The 15678-nt window shown below is 45.2% G+C and overlaps 1 protein-coding gene across 7 annotated transcripts in view; it reads left to right on the forward strand.

Annotated features, from left to right (window-relative positions):
• The window catches only part of SCHIP1 (schwannomin interacting protein 1), an 821995-nt gene that overhangs the window by 784231 nt on the left and 22086 nt on the right, over positions 1-15678 (forward strand). For all 7 annotated transcript variants that reach the window (XM_063916148.1, XM_063916147.1, XM_063916150.1 and 4 more), the window contains 2 exons: positions 9908-10025; positions 11648-11845. In XM_063916148.1, the coding sequence (XP_063772218.1) occupies positions 9908-10025; positions 11648-11845 (316 nt within the window). The remainder of the gene's footprint in view (positions 1-9907; positions 10026-11647; positions 11846-15678) is intronic.

The following is a 15678-nucleotide window of genomic DNA, read 5'->3' on the forward strand; positions in this document are numbered from 1 at the left end:
AATAAATTTTATATATATATATATATATATATATATATATATATATATAATATATGTTTATGTTGGTGTGTGTGTGTGTGTGTGTGTCATCACACCAGATTTCTAGTCACGGTGTCAGTGTTGAATCAAATCTGCCAAAATACTTCTAAAAGGTGTAAATACAGAACATTTAACCATTAAAAGAAGCGAGTGTTATGTACACACCAAAGATGTCTTTCCCCGGAGGCTTTGTCAGCCTACATTAGCCTGTGTACCGCTGGTGTGTAAAGTGCCTGTTCATTTCCTATTTTTATACATATATGTATAAAGGCTATTGTAAATGATACTGAATGTGGGGATCCCACTGCAGTTGGTTGGAGGTGGCTCGGTCACAGTCGCTGTGCTTGCTGTCTAGCTATAGCCACACTTTCCTCTACAGATTCAGCCTGACCTATTTCTTCCACATCCCTGGCACTAGGAGAATCTCTGCCAGTTATAAGGACTGAGACCGTGAAATCCATAGTTCTCTTTCCCAATTGGGAATGCTGTGTCATTCGCAAAGATTTCCCTATGTGTAGGGATTTCCCTATGTGCCGTGGACTCTGCAATGGGGATCTGCTGTATCTCTTATCAATGCACTGCGACATACCTTACATATCATACACAATACTAAGTAACTCTTTTTTGAAGGGGGGGGGGGGTTACTAATTTATTTGAGTTAACCAAGTGAAGAATTATGGAAACGTATTTATAAACTGTATCTGACCTAACAAACATTACATTTCATGTTTTTTGTTAACAATACCTGCAATTAGTCGAGGAACACAGCTAGGGTATATTGGAACTCTAACACAACTAGCTGCCAGCTCTGTCGATCTTCGGTAGGGTGCTTTAGGACCAGACATCATCGGCAACACTTAGAGTCTTCTCGTTATAGGATCTATTAGATAGATGTACAAGAACATTGGTATCAGAGACTTTAAACTTGGCCTGACAGCGACCAAAGCCTCAAGGCTTCCCAAGAGATCCAGGGAACAGGTTTAAACCCCAGGCTAGGAATGCTACCAATGTTTCAAGCGGTTGGCCTGCTGCAGGCATTGTCATAGTAAATAACAGAAGCCACTTACAGCAGTAGTAATGTGCCAGTAATGCCCAAAAGTAGTAGTAATGTCTCTGATATATACAGCGGGACACAAAGGATCATTAATAGGCCACAAATAGTAGTAATGCCCACATAAAGTGTCAGCAGAACAAGTAGCTCTTCGTAATATGCAAGCAATAATAGTAATGCCCAACCACTATTACTGTTTTTTTTTGTTCTTTCCGCTAAATCCTGTTCATTCTTTCAATGGCAGTAGTAGTAGTAGTAGTAGTAGTAGTAGTAGTGCAGCCCCAACAGTGCTACGTTTCTGAAGTCATTTGATGAGGCATCTAACTGTTCTATCAGTAATTGGTGAGGTTCCAACGAACATTCAGGTTTGGTGTGTATGTGTTTGTGTTTGTGTGTGTGTGTGTGTGTGTGTGTGTGTGTGTGTGTGTGTGTGTGTGTGTATGTATATATATATATATATATATATCTCCCTGGTACAGTGCCAGTATATAATGGCAATGATCACCTCTTTTTTGAACGAAAAGAGTTGGCTACTTACAACTGAATAGCCTCTCTGCTTTATTTAATCTTGTGTGTGCGACACCCCCTTTATACGGCACTGGCAAAGGTGTGATGGCAATGGAACGTGCAGGCTATTTTCACTAACCTCTCCTGTAGCACAGTGTCTCTACCTGAGTGTTCAATCCTGGTTGCGAGAAGGAATGGCCCAACCTTTCTTCCGCAGTGTGACTCAGGAGACTACCTGCATTGCCCCAGCAACCCATTAAGTGATATCACACTCTCTGATTTACTGTGAAAGCCCATCTGACACATTTATTTTAAGAGTAAGGGTTTGGAAATATAACCAGTTCTATAGTGGTTACATACAATTTTACATATATAAAACTGTGTAGAAAACACAAAGTGTGGTGTATAAATTTACAGCAAGTAAAACTAATGGATGTAACGCAAGAATCACATCGACCCCCGTATAATTCCACTCCAAATAGCCCACTCACTCAGAACTACAGTATCCTTATGCACATCAGTCTGTTAATTAACTAAATGTAAATTTAAATCCGTGTGAGCTCACTGGAAAACAGTAGCGCACTTCTTATAGTACACAGGCCCCTGGTGTGTATAATAATGGCAAGGAAGGTGCAGTTTACATGAAGTAACTTCTGAAAGGTGCGGTATAACTTGTCGACAGTCATCGGGTCAACATGAGAATGTTGACAGGGCAAAGCTGTCAATATGCAGCATGTCGGAATGCTCAGCCTGTCAACAGTGACCATGTTGACGTTTATAATGTCTTCTGGGATGACATGTCAATATGATGAACTTTGTCTGTGGCAGCTCAAGCGTCTTTTTCTGGTCACCTCCAGAATAGGCCTGTGGTGCTGCAGTGTGCCTATTAATCCCTAACCCTCCCCCTAGTGCTCACCCCAGACCCCCCCCCCCCCCCCCTGCCCCTGCAGCCTGACCCTAACCTTACCCTGCCACAGCCTTACCCTAACCCTCAGCATCCTTAGACTGTCAACATTTCGCATGGCAGCATTTCTGATGTCGACATTGAGAATTATTTGAGGATGTCGACCTGGTGAGTGTCGATTGCTTGAATGAACTCTATTGACATTAGGAATGTTAACATGGTTCTGTCGACTTTCTGACCGGTTACTATTCTGTACTGACAACTGTGTCCTCTGGTGACAACTAACTTTACAAGAGCACTTCTTAAATGTATCCAAATCCCCCGCATCATATTGCTGGATGTCGGTCTACAGGTCACCCACTTTTCACCAATGCCTGGTGACACCCTTTCGGGCACCAACACACTTGAAAATTGGTTGACCTTTCCCAGAGGATAAACAGGTGTGGGTTTCTCAGTCTATCTCTCTTGTCCCAGAGAGAAACAATATTAATGTTGGCTAACTGGATACTGTAATCCCACAGAGAATTACATAGCTGGATTTGCTAATTCCCTCTTCTAACTCTTAAGAGATGGTTAATACAGGTAATGCTGGGGATTTTGGTTCCCTAGTAGAGTTACTCACAGGCAGGTTCAGATACTCCTCCTCCTCCAAAGCCCCGCCAACTCTGCTGAGCTGTATCTCTTGCTCTAGCTCTCTAGTCGCTCTTTGCATTTCGCACCTCAGATCTTTGCTTTCCCGGCCACCTGCACAACACGAAGGGCCCTGCATGGTTTTTTCCTTGTGGATGAGGTATGCTTGCCCTCACACCTGCTGCTGGTCCACCCGCACCTTCCCTGGCTCTCCATGGCACCCCTAAACAATGAAAACATAAAACTGGTAGCACTGCCAGTCTCTTTAATTCATTATCTTTTATTGTAGGAAAAATGAATACATTACATGAGCACCGTAGGTTGCTACATGCAGTCATTTGTCCATGGCTCCAGGTGCTTGTACTCTTATGTAGCCCATACACTTGTACAATATAGCATACAATCCTTCGATTTTGATCGCATCTGTATGATCAGTCGCATGATTGTATGCACATATTGAGCACCCTGCGATGTGATGTGCGGACACGCCGCTCGAATATCGCGTTGCAAAATAGTAAGTGCTGCACTTAATAATTAACGCATCGCAGTGCGATCGCATGTGTTTTTAAAACACATGCAATATATCGCACTGCGATGGACACCCGCCGGGTGCGGCCAGAGGTCGCTTCCACTCGGCGGTGACGTGCTCATCACGTGATTACCATGCAATCTATCACATGATCGCATGGTAGTCACTTTGGCAGTTCAGGTGCGATGAAATTGCACCTGTACTGCCAGTGCGATGCCCCGCGATGTCACTTCGCGGGGCATCGCACAAATGTATGGACACCATAAGAAAGTTACCTTCCATTAAATCACAGCGCATAGGGTGTGTGAGGATCAGTAGCAAGTTTATGATTCCTCTGGGGCTGTAAAACAAAGCATGTGACTTCATCGGGGAGAGACTAGCCCCACCCCACCCATATTACCACCATTCACTGCAGGAATATGCAGATAATGTATACAGAGAAATGACACCCCATGGAAAAATAAGTTTTGCCTATATATTTTACTAAACACATACTCCAAAGTTTAGTGCAAGTAAACACTTGACATTTCCTTTTTTGGGTGGGTTTCCTCTTACAGCTATTAATGTACAACAAAGGAATGTTTTTTTCAGTGCCAGTCTGTGATAATGGTTCAGCTCTGTTTTTGCTGCAAGTTTCTAGCTTTGTTTGAGTTTGCTTCTGTCTGACAGTAATGTGTAGCAAAGTCACCCATGAGACTATAAGTTTCTCTCACACTTTTTTTTTCTACTGTATTTTTATATCTCTTTTGTATTGCAAGTGTCAAAGTCGAAAAATATCCTCTTTCATATGCCTTGTACTAACCCCTCATGCACATGCCCGCTGCACGTGCATGCGCCCTGCCGTGAGTGCACATATCCGCAAATTGCGTAAGATCGCTCCGGCGATCACGCGCGGTGTATGCGCATTTACGGTAGAGTTTGTGAGCGTCTAGCGGGCGACTCGATCATAACATATTTTACCCACATAGTGTGTTTTATAGTGAATATTCCCCTTAACAATGTTAGAAAGTATGTTTAGTGTAAACGGTTCTTGGACAGAGAAATTCCTCTCTGCATGATAGGAAGGGTCAGATAAAGGTAGAACGGTGGTGTTTAGTATCCAGCTGTAGAGTATTTTATTGGTAACATTTCGGTGTTGGTTAAGAAGAGATTGCTCGCTCCTGCGCATAGTTATGTACAAAAGTAGTTTATAGATATTTACTGTATTTGCTGTTCATTACCCATGCGGCGGGAATCCTAAGGATACCTCCCACCTGAGCAGTTGGAGAAAGGCACAGCCCACCTGTTCGAACCCACCTATGACCTTTTGTTATAATGCAGAGACACATTCCTGTGTCCAATGAACTATAAGATTATAGGGACCATTGTATTGTTACTGTATGTTGTGTATGTAAAGACCACCATTGCCTGTCCAGTCACTCACTCTCTCTGCAAGGTTTTCATATTGAAGGCTGAGGGCTGGATTCAGGACGCGCCTGCGAATCATTCCCACGTGTGTAAGTTCTCTGTAGCCATTTTGTTATCCTCTGTGTTTGCCATTTGTTCTCATTGTGTACACATTCTGTTTTCTTGTATTTGCGATCGTTCGCTATTCATATTTTTCTCGTTATTCTGTTTAGATTTTATGTTAGTTTTGTAGTGTATAAGCTGTACTGTTTTTCCCCTTTTTACTCAAATAGAATTATCCACTGGGTGTTAGAGCCTGAGTGGTTTTTGTATCCTAACCAGGTCTTGTGTTTTCACTAGTTACTGTAAAGGGTTTACTGAGCGTCTCAATCGCTCAATCAGCGTCTCATATTACCAAGGTTAACAAACATTACATCGTTATATTTCATTGCCAAGGTTTAAAGTGTAAAGCGTACCCTTAAGGTGTGTTGTTACTAAGGGTTACTGTGTAACATTCTGTGAGGGTGCGTGTCGCTCGTGCGTCGCGCCCACAGCCTAGAGTCCGCTACGCTAGGTGCGTACCCTTACGGTACACAGTGCGCCAATAGCGTACTTAGTCCATAATAGAATATAGCTTAATGTTTCTCTGACGTCCTAGTGGATGCTGGGAACTCCGTAAGGACCATGGGGAATAGCAGCTCCGCAGGAGACTGGGCACAAAAAGTAAAAGCTTTAGACTAGCTGGTGTGCACTGGCTCCTCCCCCTATGACCCTCCTCCAAGCCTCAGTTAGATTTTTGTGCCCGAACGAGAAGGGTGCAAGCTAGCTGGCTTTCCTGAGCTGCTTAGAAGTAAAAGTTTAAATAGGTTTTTTATTTTCAGTGAGTCCTGCTGGCAACAGGCTCACTGCATGGATGCATTACTATATATGCGAGATGCACAGAGGGATATTTGCACCCTGGCATCTAGAGTAAGTGCGATGTCCATTTCTGCCAGAAGAACGTTATGGACGCGACAGTGGTCAGGTGATGCGGATTCCAAACGACATATGGAAGTATTGCCGTATAAAGGGGAGGAGTTATTTGGGGTCGGTCTATCGGACCTGGTGGCCACAGCAACGGCTGGAAAATCCACCTTTTTACCCCAGGTCACCTCTCAGCAGAAAAAGACACCGTCTTTTCAAACCCAGTCCTTTCGTCCCTATAAGGGCAAGAGGGAAAAAGGCCGCTCGTTCCTGCCCCGGGGCAGAGGAAGGGGAAAAAGACTGCACTATGGAGCACCACTGCACCACTGCACCACTTCCCAGGAGCAGAAGCCCTCCCCCGCTTCTGCCAAGTCCTCAGCATGACGCTGGGGCTCTGCAAGCAGACTCGGGCACGGTGGGGGGCCGTCTCAAGAATTTCAGCGCGCAGTGGGCTCACTCTCAAGTGGACCCCTGGATCCTGCAGGTAGTATCACAGGGGTACAAATTGGAATTCGAGACGTCTCCCCCTCGCCGGTTCCTGAAGTCTGCTCTACCAACGTCTCCCTCCGACAGGGAGGCAGTATTGGAAGCTATTCACAAGCTGTATTCCCAGCAGGTGATAATCAAGGTACCCCTCCTACAACAGGGAAAGGGGTATTATTCCACGCTGTTTGTGGTACCGAAGCCGGACGGCTCGGTGAGACCAATTTTAAATCTAAAATCTTTGAACACTTACATAAAAAGGTTCAAATTCAAGATGGAGTCACTCAGAGCAGTGATAGCGAACCTGGAAGAAGGAGACTATATGGTATCTCTAGACATCAAGGATGCTTATCTCCATGTCCCAATCTACCCTTCTCACCAAGGGTACCTCAGGTTTGTGATACAAAACTGTCATTATCAGTTTCAGACGCTGCCGTTTGGATTGTCCACGGCACCACGGGTCTTTACCAAGGTAATGGCCGAAATGATGATTCTTCTTCGAAGAAAAGGCGTATTAATTATCCCTTACTTGGACGATCTCCTGATAAGGGCAAGGTCCAGGGAACAGTTAGAGGTCGGAGTAGCACTATCTCAGGTAGTGCTACGTCAGCACGGGTGGATTCTAAATATCCCAAAATCACAGCTGATTCCGACAACACGTCTACTGTTCCTAGGGATGATTCTGGACACAGTCCAGAAAAAGGTGTTTCTCCCGGAGGAGAAGGCCAGGGAGTTATCCGAGCTAGTCAGGAACCTCCTAAAACCAGGACAAGTGTCAGTGCATCAGTGCACGAGAGTCCTGGGAAAAATGGTGGCTTCTTACGAAGCGATTCCATTCGGAAGATTCCATGCAATGGCAGAAGCTGCAAGGATTCTCCGCTGGGCGGAAAATCATGTGATAGCACTGTCAGCAGTGTTCATTCCGGGAGTGGACAACTGGGAAGCAGACTTCCTCAGCAGACACGACCTCCACCCGGGGGAGTGGGGACTTCATCCAGAAGTCTTCCAAGTGATTGTAAACCGTTGGGAAAAACCAAAGGTGGACATGATGGCGTCCCCTCTCAACAAGAAACTGGACAGATATTGCGCCAGGTCAAGGGACCCTCAGGCAATAGCGGTGGACGCTCTGGTAACTCCGTGGGTGTTCCAGTCGGTATATGTGTTCCCTCCTCTTCCTCTCATACCAAAAGTACTGAGAATCATAAGAAGAAGAGGAGTAAGAACGATACTCGTGGCTCCGGATTGGCCAAGAAGAACTTGGTAACCGGAGCTGCAAGAGATGCTCACGGAGGACCCGTGGCCTCTACCTCTAAGGAAGGACCTGCTCCAGCAGGGACCTTGTCTGTTCCAAGACTTACCGCGGCTGCGTTTGGCGGCATGGCGGTTGAACGACGGATCCTGAAGGAAAAAGGCATTCCAGATGAAGTCATCCCTACCCTGATCAAGGCCAGGAAGGATGTAACTGCAAAACATTATCATCGCATTTGGCGAAAATATGTTGCGTGGTGTGAGGCCAAGAAGGCCCCTACGGAGGAATTTCAACTGGGTCGTTTCCTACATTTCCTGCAAGCAGGATTGTCTATGGGCCTAAAATTAGGATCCATTAAGGTTCAAATTTCGGCCCTGTCGATCTTCTTCCAGAAAGAACTGGCTTCAGTGCCTGAAGTTCAGACGTTTGTCAAAGGGGTACTGCATATACAGCCTCCTTTTGTGCCTCCAGTGGCACCTTGGGATCTCAATGTAGTTTTAGGGTTCCTAAAATCACATTGGTTTGAACCACTTGCCACAGTGGATTTGAAATATCTTACATGGAAAGTGGTAATGCTGTTGGCCCTGGCTTCAGCCAGGCGCGTATCAGAATTGGCGGCTTTATCCTATAAAAGCCCTTACCTGATATTTCATTCGGATAGGGCGGAATTGAGGACTCGTCCTCAATTTCTCCCTAAGGTGGTTTCAGCGTTTCACATGAATCAACCTATTGTGGTACCTGTGGCTACTAGGGACTTGGAGGACTCCAAGTTGCTGGACGTAGTCAGGGCCCTGAAAATATATGTTTCCAGGACGGCTGGAGTCAGAAAATCTGACTCGCTGTTTATCCTGTATGCACCCAACAAGCTGGGTGCTCCTGCTTCTAAGCAGACGATTGCTCATTGGATTTGTAGTACAATTCAGCTTGCACATTCTGTGGCAGGCCTGCCACAGCCAAAATCTGTAAAAGCCCATTCCACAAGGAAGGTGGGCTCATCTTGGGCGGCTGCCCGAGGGGTCTCGGCTTTACAACTTTGCCGAGCAGCTACTTGGTCAGGGGCAAACACGTTTGCTAAATTCTACTAATTTGATACCCTGGCTGAGGAGGACCTGGAGTTCTCTCATTCGGTGCTGCAGAGTCATCCGCACTCTCCCGCCCGTTTGGGAGCTTTGGTATAATCCCCATGGTCCTTACGGGTTCCCAGCATCCACTAGGATGTCAGAGAAAATAAGAATTTACTTACCGATAATTCTATTTCTCATAGTCCGTAGTGGATGCTGGGCGCCCATCCCAAGTGCGGATTGTCTGCAATACTTGTATATAGTTATTGTTACAAACAAATCGGGTTGTTTATTGTTGGAAGCCATCTTTTCAGAGGCTCCTACGGTTATCATACTGTTAACTGGGTTCAGATCACGAATTGTACGGTGTGATTGGTGTGGCTGGTATGAGTCTTACCCGGGATTCAAGATCCTTCCTTATTATGTACGCTCGTCCGGGCACAGTATCTTAACTGAGGCTTGGAGGAGGGTCATAGGGGGAGGAGCCAGTGCACACCAGCTAGTCTAAAGCTTTTACTTTTTGTGCCCAGTCTCCTGCGGAGCCGCTATTCCCCATGGTCCTTACGGAGTTCCCAGCATCCACTACGGACTATGAGAAATAGAATTATCGGTAAGTAAATTCTTATTTTTTTAGGTAATAATAGACTTTATCACAGGTTAAGTGTTGTGTTGTTTATATTGTGTCCAGGTCTTACTTACCTCGTTGTGATATTTTAGCTGTGTTGCAGTACTTTTACTGTATGTCTGTTAGTCGAACCGACAGGGGTGGACAATAAGCGTCTCTCTACCTGCTGTAGAACTACATATCCCAGCATACTTTCCACACTTTTGCCATGCTAAACCTGTTGCATAGCATGCTGGGAAGGGTAGTTCAGTAGCAGCTGGAGGGCCCCTTATTGCCCGCCCCTGGACATGTCAATATGTTTGCAGTAAGTTTATTGGGAAGAAGAGCATTGCATACAGTACATATGTAGAGGAAGAAAATTAACTTTATTTGCTTGTACTATAGCAGCTATAATTTCCGCACTATCCACCTTCTGCTATTTCCATAGAGATGGAATGAAAAGTATGCCACTAATGAACATTACCCATTCTCATTTTCCAGGCTTCAAAGTGGGATGAACTTGCAAATCTGTTTTGTAAATGACAGTGGGAGTGATAAGGACAGTGATGCTGATGACAGCAAAACGGAAACTAGTCTGGATACTCCATTATCTCCAATGGTGAGTTTTAATCCATGTAATCTTCTTTTCTTAAACTGCTAACGGGGAACTATCACCTCTCTTCTCTATGTGGCATTATTTGGAAATCTGCAGTTCTTCTGTGATCTGTTTACACGATGCAATTTACCATTATTAATAAGACTCCACCTCAGGCAGGCGAAGCCAAATCACTGATTAGTGACCATTTTTTACGCAAAAAGTGCAGTGAAAATACATTAGTCTGTGGCATTTCACGGGACTGATGCACTTTCTCACAATAAGTGGGTGTTTTTCGCAGGTATCACGAAGGGTAAGAAAAAAGTGAAAACCACCAGTTTTTCGCTGCCACGGCACTATTGCGGCTAATTGGATACCGCCATTAGAGGGGTTTTTTTTGTATGTTATTAAAGGTTAAAATCTGCACTTAGGGGGTTATTCAGAGAAGGACGCAGACCACTGCATACACATCAGGATCTGCGTCCACCTCCTCACATTGTGGGGGCCGCCCAACACAGGGCAAGGCAGCCCAGCATGTGTGGCGCTGCCTCACAATGCATCCGCACCCCTGCCACGCTGTCAACCCTAGATCCGATGCGCCCGCAATTAAATTGCGGCTGCATCAGGAGGAGGCCCCACACATGCTGGGCAGGCTTGCTCTGTGCTGGGAGGCCCTCAGCATGTGGAGAGATGAACGCAGATCCGGCTGCATGCGCAGCGATCTGCATTCATCTCTGAATAACCCCCAAAATGTGAACTTGGCTGATCAAACATCGGGGAGATACACCATCCACCTATGTCTTTCCAGCCCAACTCCCCTGCATCTTTACAGTGTCATCCCCTCTGTGTCTCGCCACCCTCATCCCCCCACTGCGTCTCTCCACTCTCATCCCGCCGCTGTGCCTCTTCAGCCACCCCCCCCCCTGCTGCGTCTCTTTAGCCTCCCCCCCTTCCCACTGCGTCTCTCTAGCCTCATTTCTCCCCCTTCCTCTGCGTCTCGTGTTAGGTAGGCATGCATATTTTGGTAAAGGTGCTAAGAACCTCATTTATGCTCCATGTTAATTGTACAGTTATCATAATTGTTTTGACTGTCAGTATTTTTAGTGCTTACAGTGTGCAGCCTCATTTTGTTTCTCTTTGATGGTACTGCTTCTTAATATATTTAAAATTAGGGTGAGCATTCAAACTAGCTTTGTGATGAAGTCACAAGTGAATGACTGTGTATAGAACCTAGGTTGGACTATGGTTTACATTGGACTGTGTCTATGCCATAATCTTAGCACATATGCGCAGTGATGCCATTCAAGTCTGCCCACCACCCATAGAGAAAGCATTCTGAAAAGATACACGACCATAGAACTGTAACTGGGGCACACAGGCTTCTAAAAATCTTATTTGTTGGGCCAAAATAATAAACACACACATTATTGGGCAAATATGTGCTTTATTACACCTTTATATTTACCTTTTCTCAATCAGCCTTTCGTGATTGATATCTGAATAGATTATGAACCATTACATGAAGTCTGATTTTCTTTTCACATTTTGACATAATTATAATTTGTGTTGCATTGCTTGTTTCACACATACAGCAGTGATAAAAGAAACCTTTACTTTGTGTAAGTGTTGCTTGTTTTACTATATAGAGCAAGCAGAGTTCTTCCTACTCAGACCGTGACACCACTGAGGAGGAGTCCGAAGCGTTTGAAGACATGGATTTTATCTCCAGACAGAAGAAACTGCAAGCTGAAGCAAAGATGGCTCTGGCTATGGTGAAACCCATGGCCAAAATGCAGGTGGAAGTGGAAAAACAAAACAGGAAGAAATCTCCTGTTGCAGATCTTGTAAGTGAGATACATGAGATTTACATTTAGTACTTTTATCCCAGTAATAACCACATCAGCTTGAGGCAGGCATACTGCAGGTCCAGATCAATGCATTTTACAATAATCAATCCTTATAATTCATTGTGTACATTGTAATGTTAATGCATACAATGTAAGGGTGGTATTTATTTACAGACCTAAGGAGTTGCTTGTTATACAGTTAAATAGTAAAGCGTAACCAGTAAACCTTTACAGAAGTTCAAGGGTCCGTTATAAAAATGTGCAGTTGGAAGGAGGGAGCATGTGTTGCCGTTTTAGCTGATTATTAACAGAAGTTGTGGCAGGAAATTCCCCGTGGATTAGGAACTATCCGTTGTGTGAGCTGCGGTAATGTTTTGTGGATCCCATACAGGTAAATGTAAATATTGCTGAAATATACACTTGAGATGAATAGTATTATACAAATAAGCCCCTAGGAGCTATGTACTCAGAGTAAATGAAGTTACCATGTAGGGATAGGGAATGATGTACATGATGCCATAAATTACATTACAAGAGGACATATTTTGCAGTAATTTTTTTAATAAACACAACCGTAACCAAGGTTACAGAGAGTATTCTCACATAGCATATCATGCACCGTGCCATTTACATTCTCATGTGGGAAGGGCCATATTTACTTACCCCAGATGATAGATGCCTAGCTGCTCTATGAAGACTCCTCTGCCAGCATATTGTTCCCCTGAGGACACAGTTGGTGCATATCACACACATCCGCCCTGGGCACACCTAACACATTTCCTTTCATCCTTTCACATTCCTGTCCAAGTGCCCTAGCATTCCCTTGTTTCCCTTTTATGTTCTGTTCTTCAGCTTTTCTGATCCCTTTTGCTTTTTAATCGCCACTACTTGGTGTGTGTGTGTGTATGTATGTATGTTTGTATGTATATATATATTAGTGATGAGCGGGTTCGGTTCTTTGGAATCCGAACCCCCCCTAACTTCACCCATTTTACACAGTTCCGAAGCAGACTCTGATCCTCCCGCCTTGCTCGGCTAACCCGAGCGCGCCCGAACGTCATCATCCCGCTGTCGGATTCTCGCGAGATTCATATTCTATATAAGGAGCCGCGCGTCGCCGCCGCCATTTTCACTCGTGCATTGGAGATGATAGGGAGAGGACGTGCAGCGTTCTCTCAGTTTCTGTGTTCAGTGTGCTGCAAATATCTGTGCTCAGTGTGCTTGCAAATATCTGTGCTCAGTGTGCTGAAAATATCTACGTTCTCTGTCTGAAAAACGCTCCATATCTGTGCTGCATTGTAGTATATAGTAGGAGGACAGTGCAGAATTTTGCTGACCAGTGACCACCAGTATTATATAGCAGTACGGTACAGTAGTCCACTGCTCTACCTACCTCTGTGTCGTCAAGTATACTATCCATCCATACCTGTGGTGCATTTTAGTTGTGCGCAGTGTATATATAGTAGGAGGACAGTGCAGAATTTTGCTGACCACCAGTATATAATATATAGCAGTACGGTACAGTAGGCCACTGCTCTACCTACCTCTGTGTCGTCAAGTATACTATCCATCCATACCTGTGGTGCATTTTAGTTGTGCGCAGTATATATAGTAGAAGGACAGTACAGAATTTTGCTGACCACCAGTATATAATATATAGCAGTACGGTACAGTAGGCCACTGCTCTACCTACCTCTGTGTCGTCAAGTATACTATCCATCCATACCTGTGGTGCATTTTAGTTGTGCGCAGTATATATAGTAGGAGGACAGTGCAGAATTTTGCTGACCACCAGTATATATATAGCAGTACGGTACAGTAGGCCACGGCTATTGATATATTACTGGCATATAATTCCACACACAAACAAATGGAGAACAAAAATGTGGAGGGTAAAATAGGGAAAGATCAAGATCCACTTCCACCTCGTGCTGAAGCTGCTGCCACTAGTCATGGCCGAGACGATGAAATGCCATCAACGTCGTCTGCCAAGGCCAATGCCCAATGTCATAGTAGAGAGCATGTAAAATCCAAAAAACAAAAGTTCAGTAAAATGACCCAAAAATCAAAATTGAAAGCGTCTGATGAGAAGCGTAACCTTGCCAATATGCCATTTACGACACGGAGTGGCAAGGAACGGCTGAAGCCCTGGCCTATGTTCATGGCTAGTTGTTCAGATTCACATGAGGAAGGAAGCACTCATCCTCTCCCTAGAAAAATGAAAAGACTTAAGCTGGCAAAAGCACAGCAAAGAACTGTGCGTTCTTCTAAATCACAAATCCCCAAGGAGAGTCCAATTGTGTCGGTAACGATGCCTGACCTTCCCAACACTGGACTGGAAGAGGTGGCGCCTTCCATTTGCATGCCCCCTGCAAGTGCTGTTGCTGGCACTGAGGAGGAAATTAACAAGGAGGATTCTGATGGTGAGGTGCTTTGTTTAAGTCAGGCACCCGTGAAGACACTTGTTGTCCGTGGGACGAATATGGCCATTGACATGCCTGGTCAAATTACAAAAAAAATCACCTCATCGGTGTGGAATTATTTTAACAGAAATGCGAACAACATTTGTCAAGCCGTGTGTTGCCTTTGTCAAGCTGTAATAAGTAGGGGTAAGGACGTTAACCACCTAGGAACATCCTCCCTTATACGTCACCTGGAGCGCATTCATCAGAAGTCATTGACAAGTTCAAAAACTTTGGGTGACAGCGGAAGCAGTCCACTGACAACTAAATCCCTTCCTCTTGTAACCAAGCTCCTGCAAACCACACCACCAACTCCCTCAGTGTCAATTTCCTCCTTAGACAGGAAAGCCAATAGTCCTGCAGGCCATGTCACTGTCAAGTCTGACGAGTCCTCTCCTGCCTGGGATTCCTCTGATGCAACCTTGAGTGTAACGCCTACTACTGCTGGCGCTGCTGTTGTTGCTGCTGGGAGTCGATCCTCATCCCAGAGGGGAAGTCGAAGACCACTTGTACTACTTCCAGTAAGCAATTGACTGTCCAACAGTCCTTTGCGAGGAAGATGAAATATCACAGCAGTCATCCTGCTGCAAAGCAGATTACTCAGGCCTTGGCAGCCTGGGTGGTGTTAAACGTGTGTCCGGTATCCACCGTTAATTCACAGGGGATTAGAGAATTTATTGAGTTAGTGTGTCCCCGGTACCAAATACCATCTAGGTTCCACTTCTCTAGGCAGGCGATACCGAGAATGTACACAGACCTCAGAAAGAGTCACCAGTGTCCTAAAAAATGCAGTTGTACCCAATGTCCACTTAACCACGGACATCTGGCAAGTGGAGCAGGGCAGACTCAGGACTATATGACTGTGACAGCTCACTGGGTAGATGTATTGCCTCCCGCAGCAAGAACAGCAGCGGCGGCACCAGTAGCAGCATCTCGCAAACGCCAACTCGTTCCTAGGCAGGCTACGCTTTGTATCACCGCTTTCCATAAGAGGCACACAGCTGATGACCTTTTACGGAAACTGAGGACCATCATCGCAGAATGGCTTACCCGAAATGGACTCTCCTGGGGATTTGTGACATCGGACAACGCCACCAATATTGTGCGTGCATTACATGTGGGCAAATTCGAGCACATCCCATGTTTTGCACATACATTGAATTTGGTGGTGCAGAAGTATTTAAAAAAACGACAGGGGCGTGCAAGAGATGCTGTCGGTGGCCCGAAGAATTGCGGGCCACTTTCGGCATTCAGCCATCGCCTGCCAAAGACTGGTGCACCAGCAAACACTCCTGAACCTGCCCCGCCATCATCTGAAGCAAGAGGTGGTAACGAGGTGGAATTCAACCCTCTATATGCTTCAGAGGA

Source organism: Pseudophryne corroboree, chromosome 4, assembly GCF_028390025.1.
Source record: "Pseudophryne corroboree isolate aPseCor3 chromosome 4, aPseCor3.hap2, whole genome shotgun sequence".
Taxonomy (NCBI): domain Eukaryota; kingdom Metazoa; phylum Chordata; class Amphibia; order Anura; family Myobatrachidae; genus Pseudophryne; species Pseudophryne corroboree.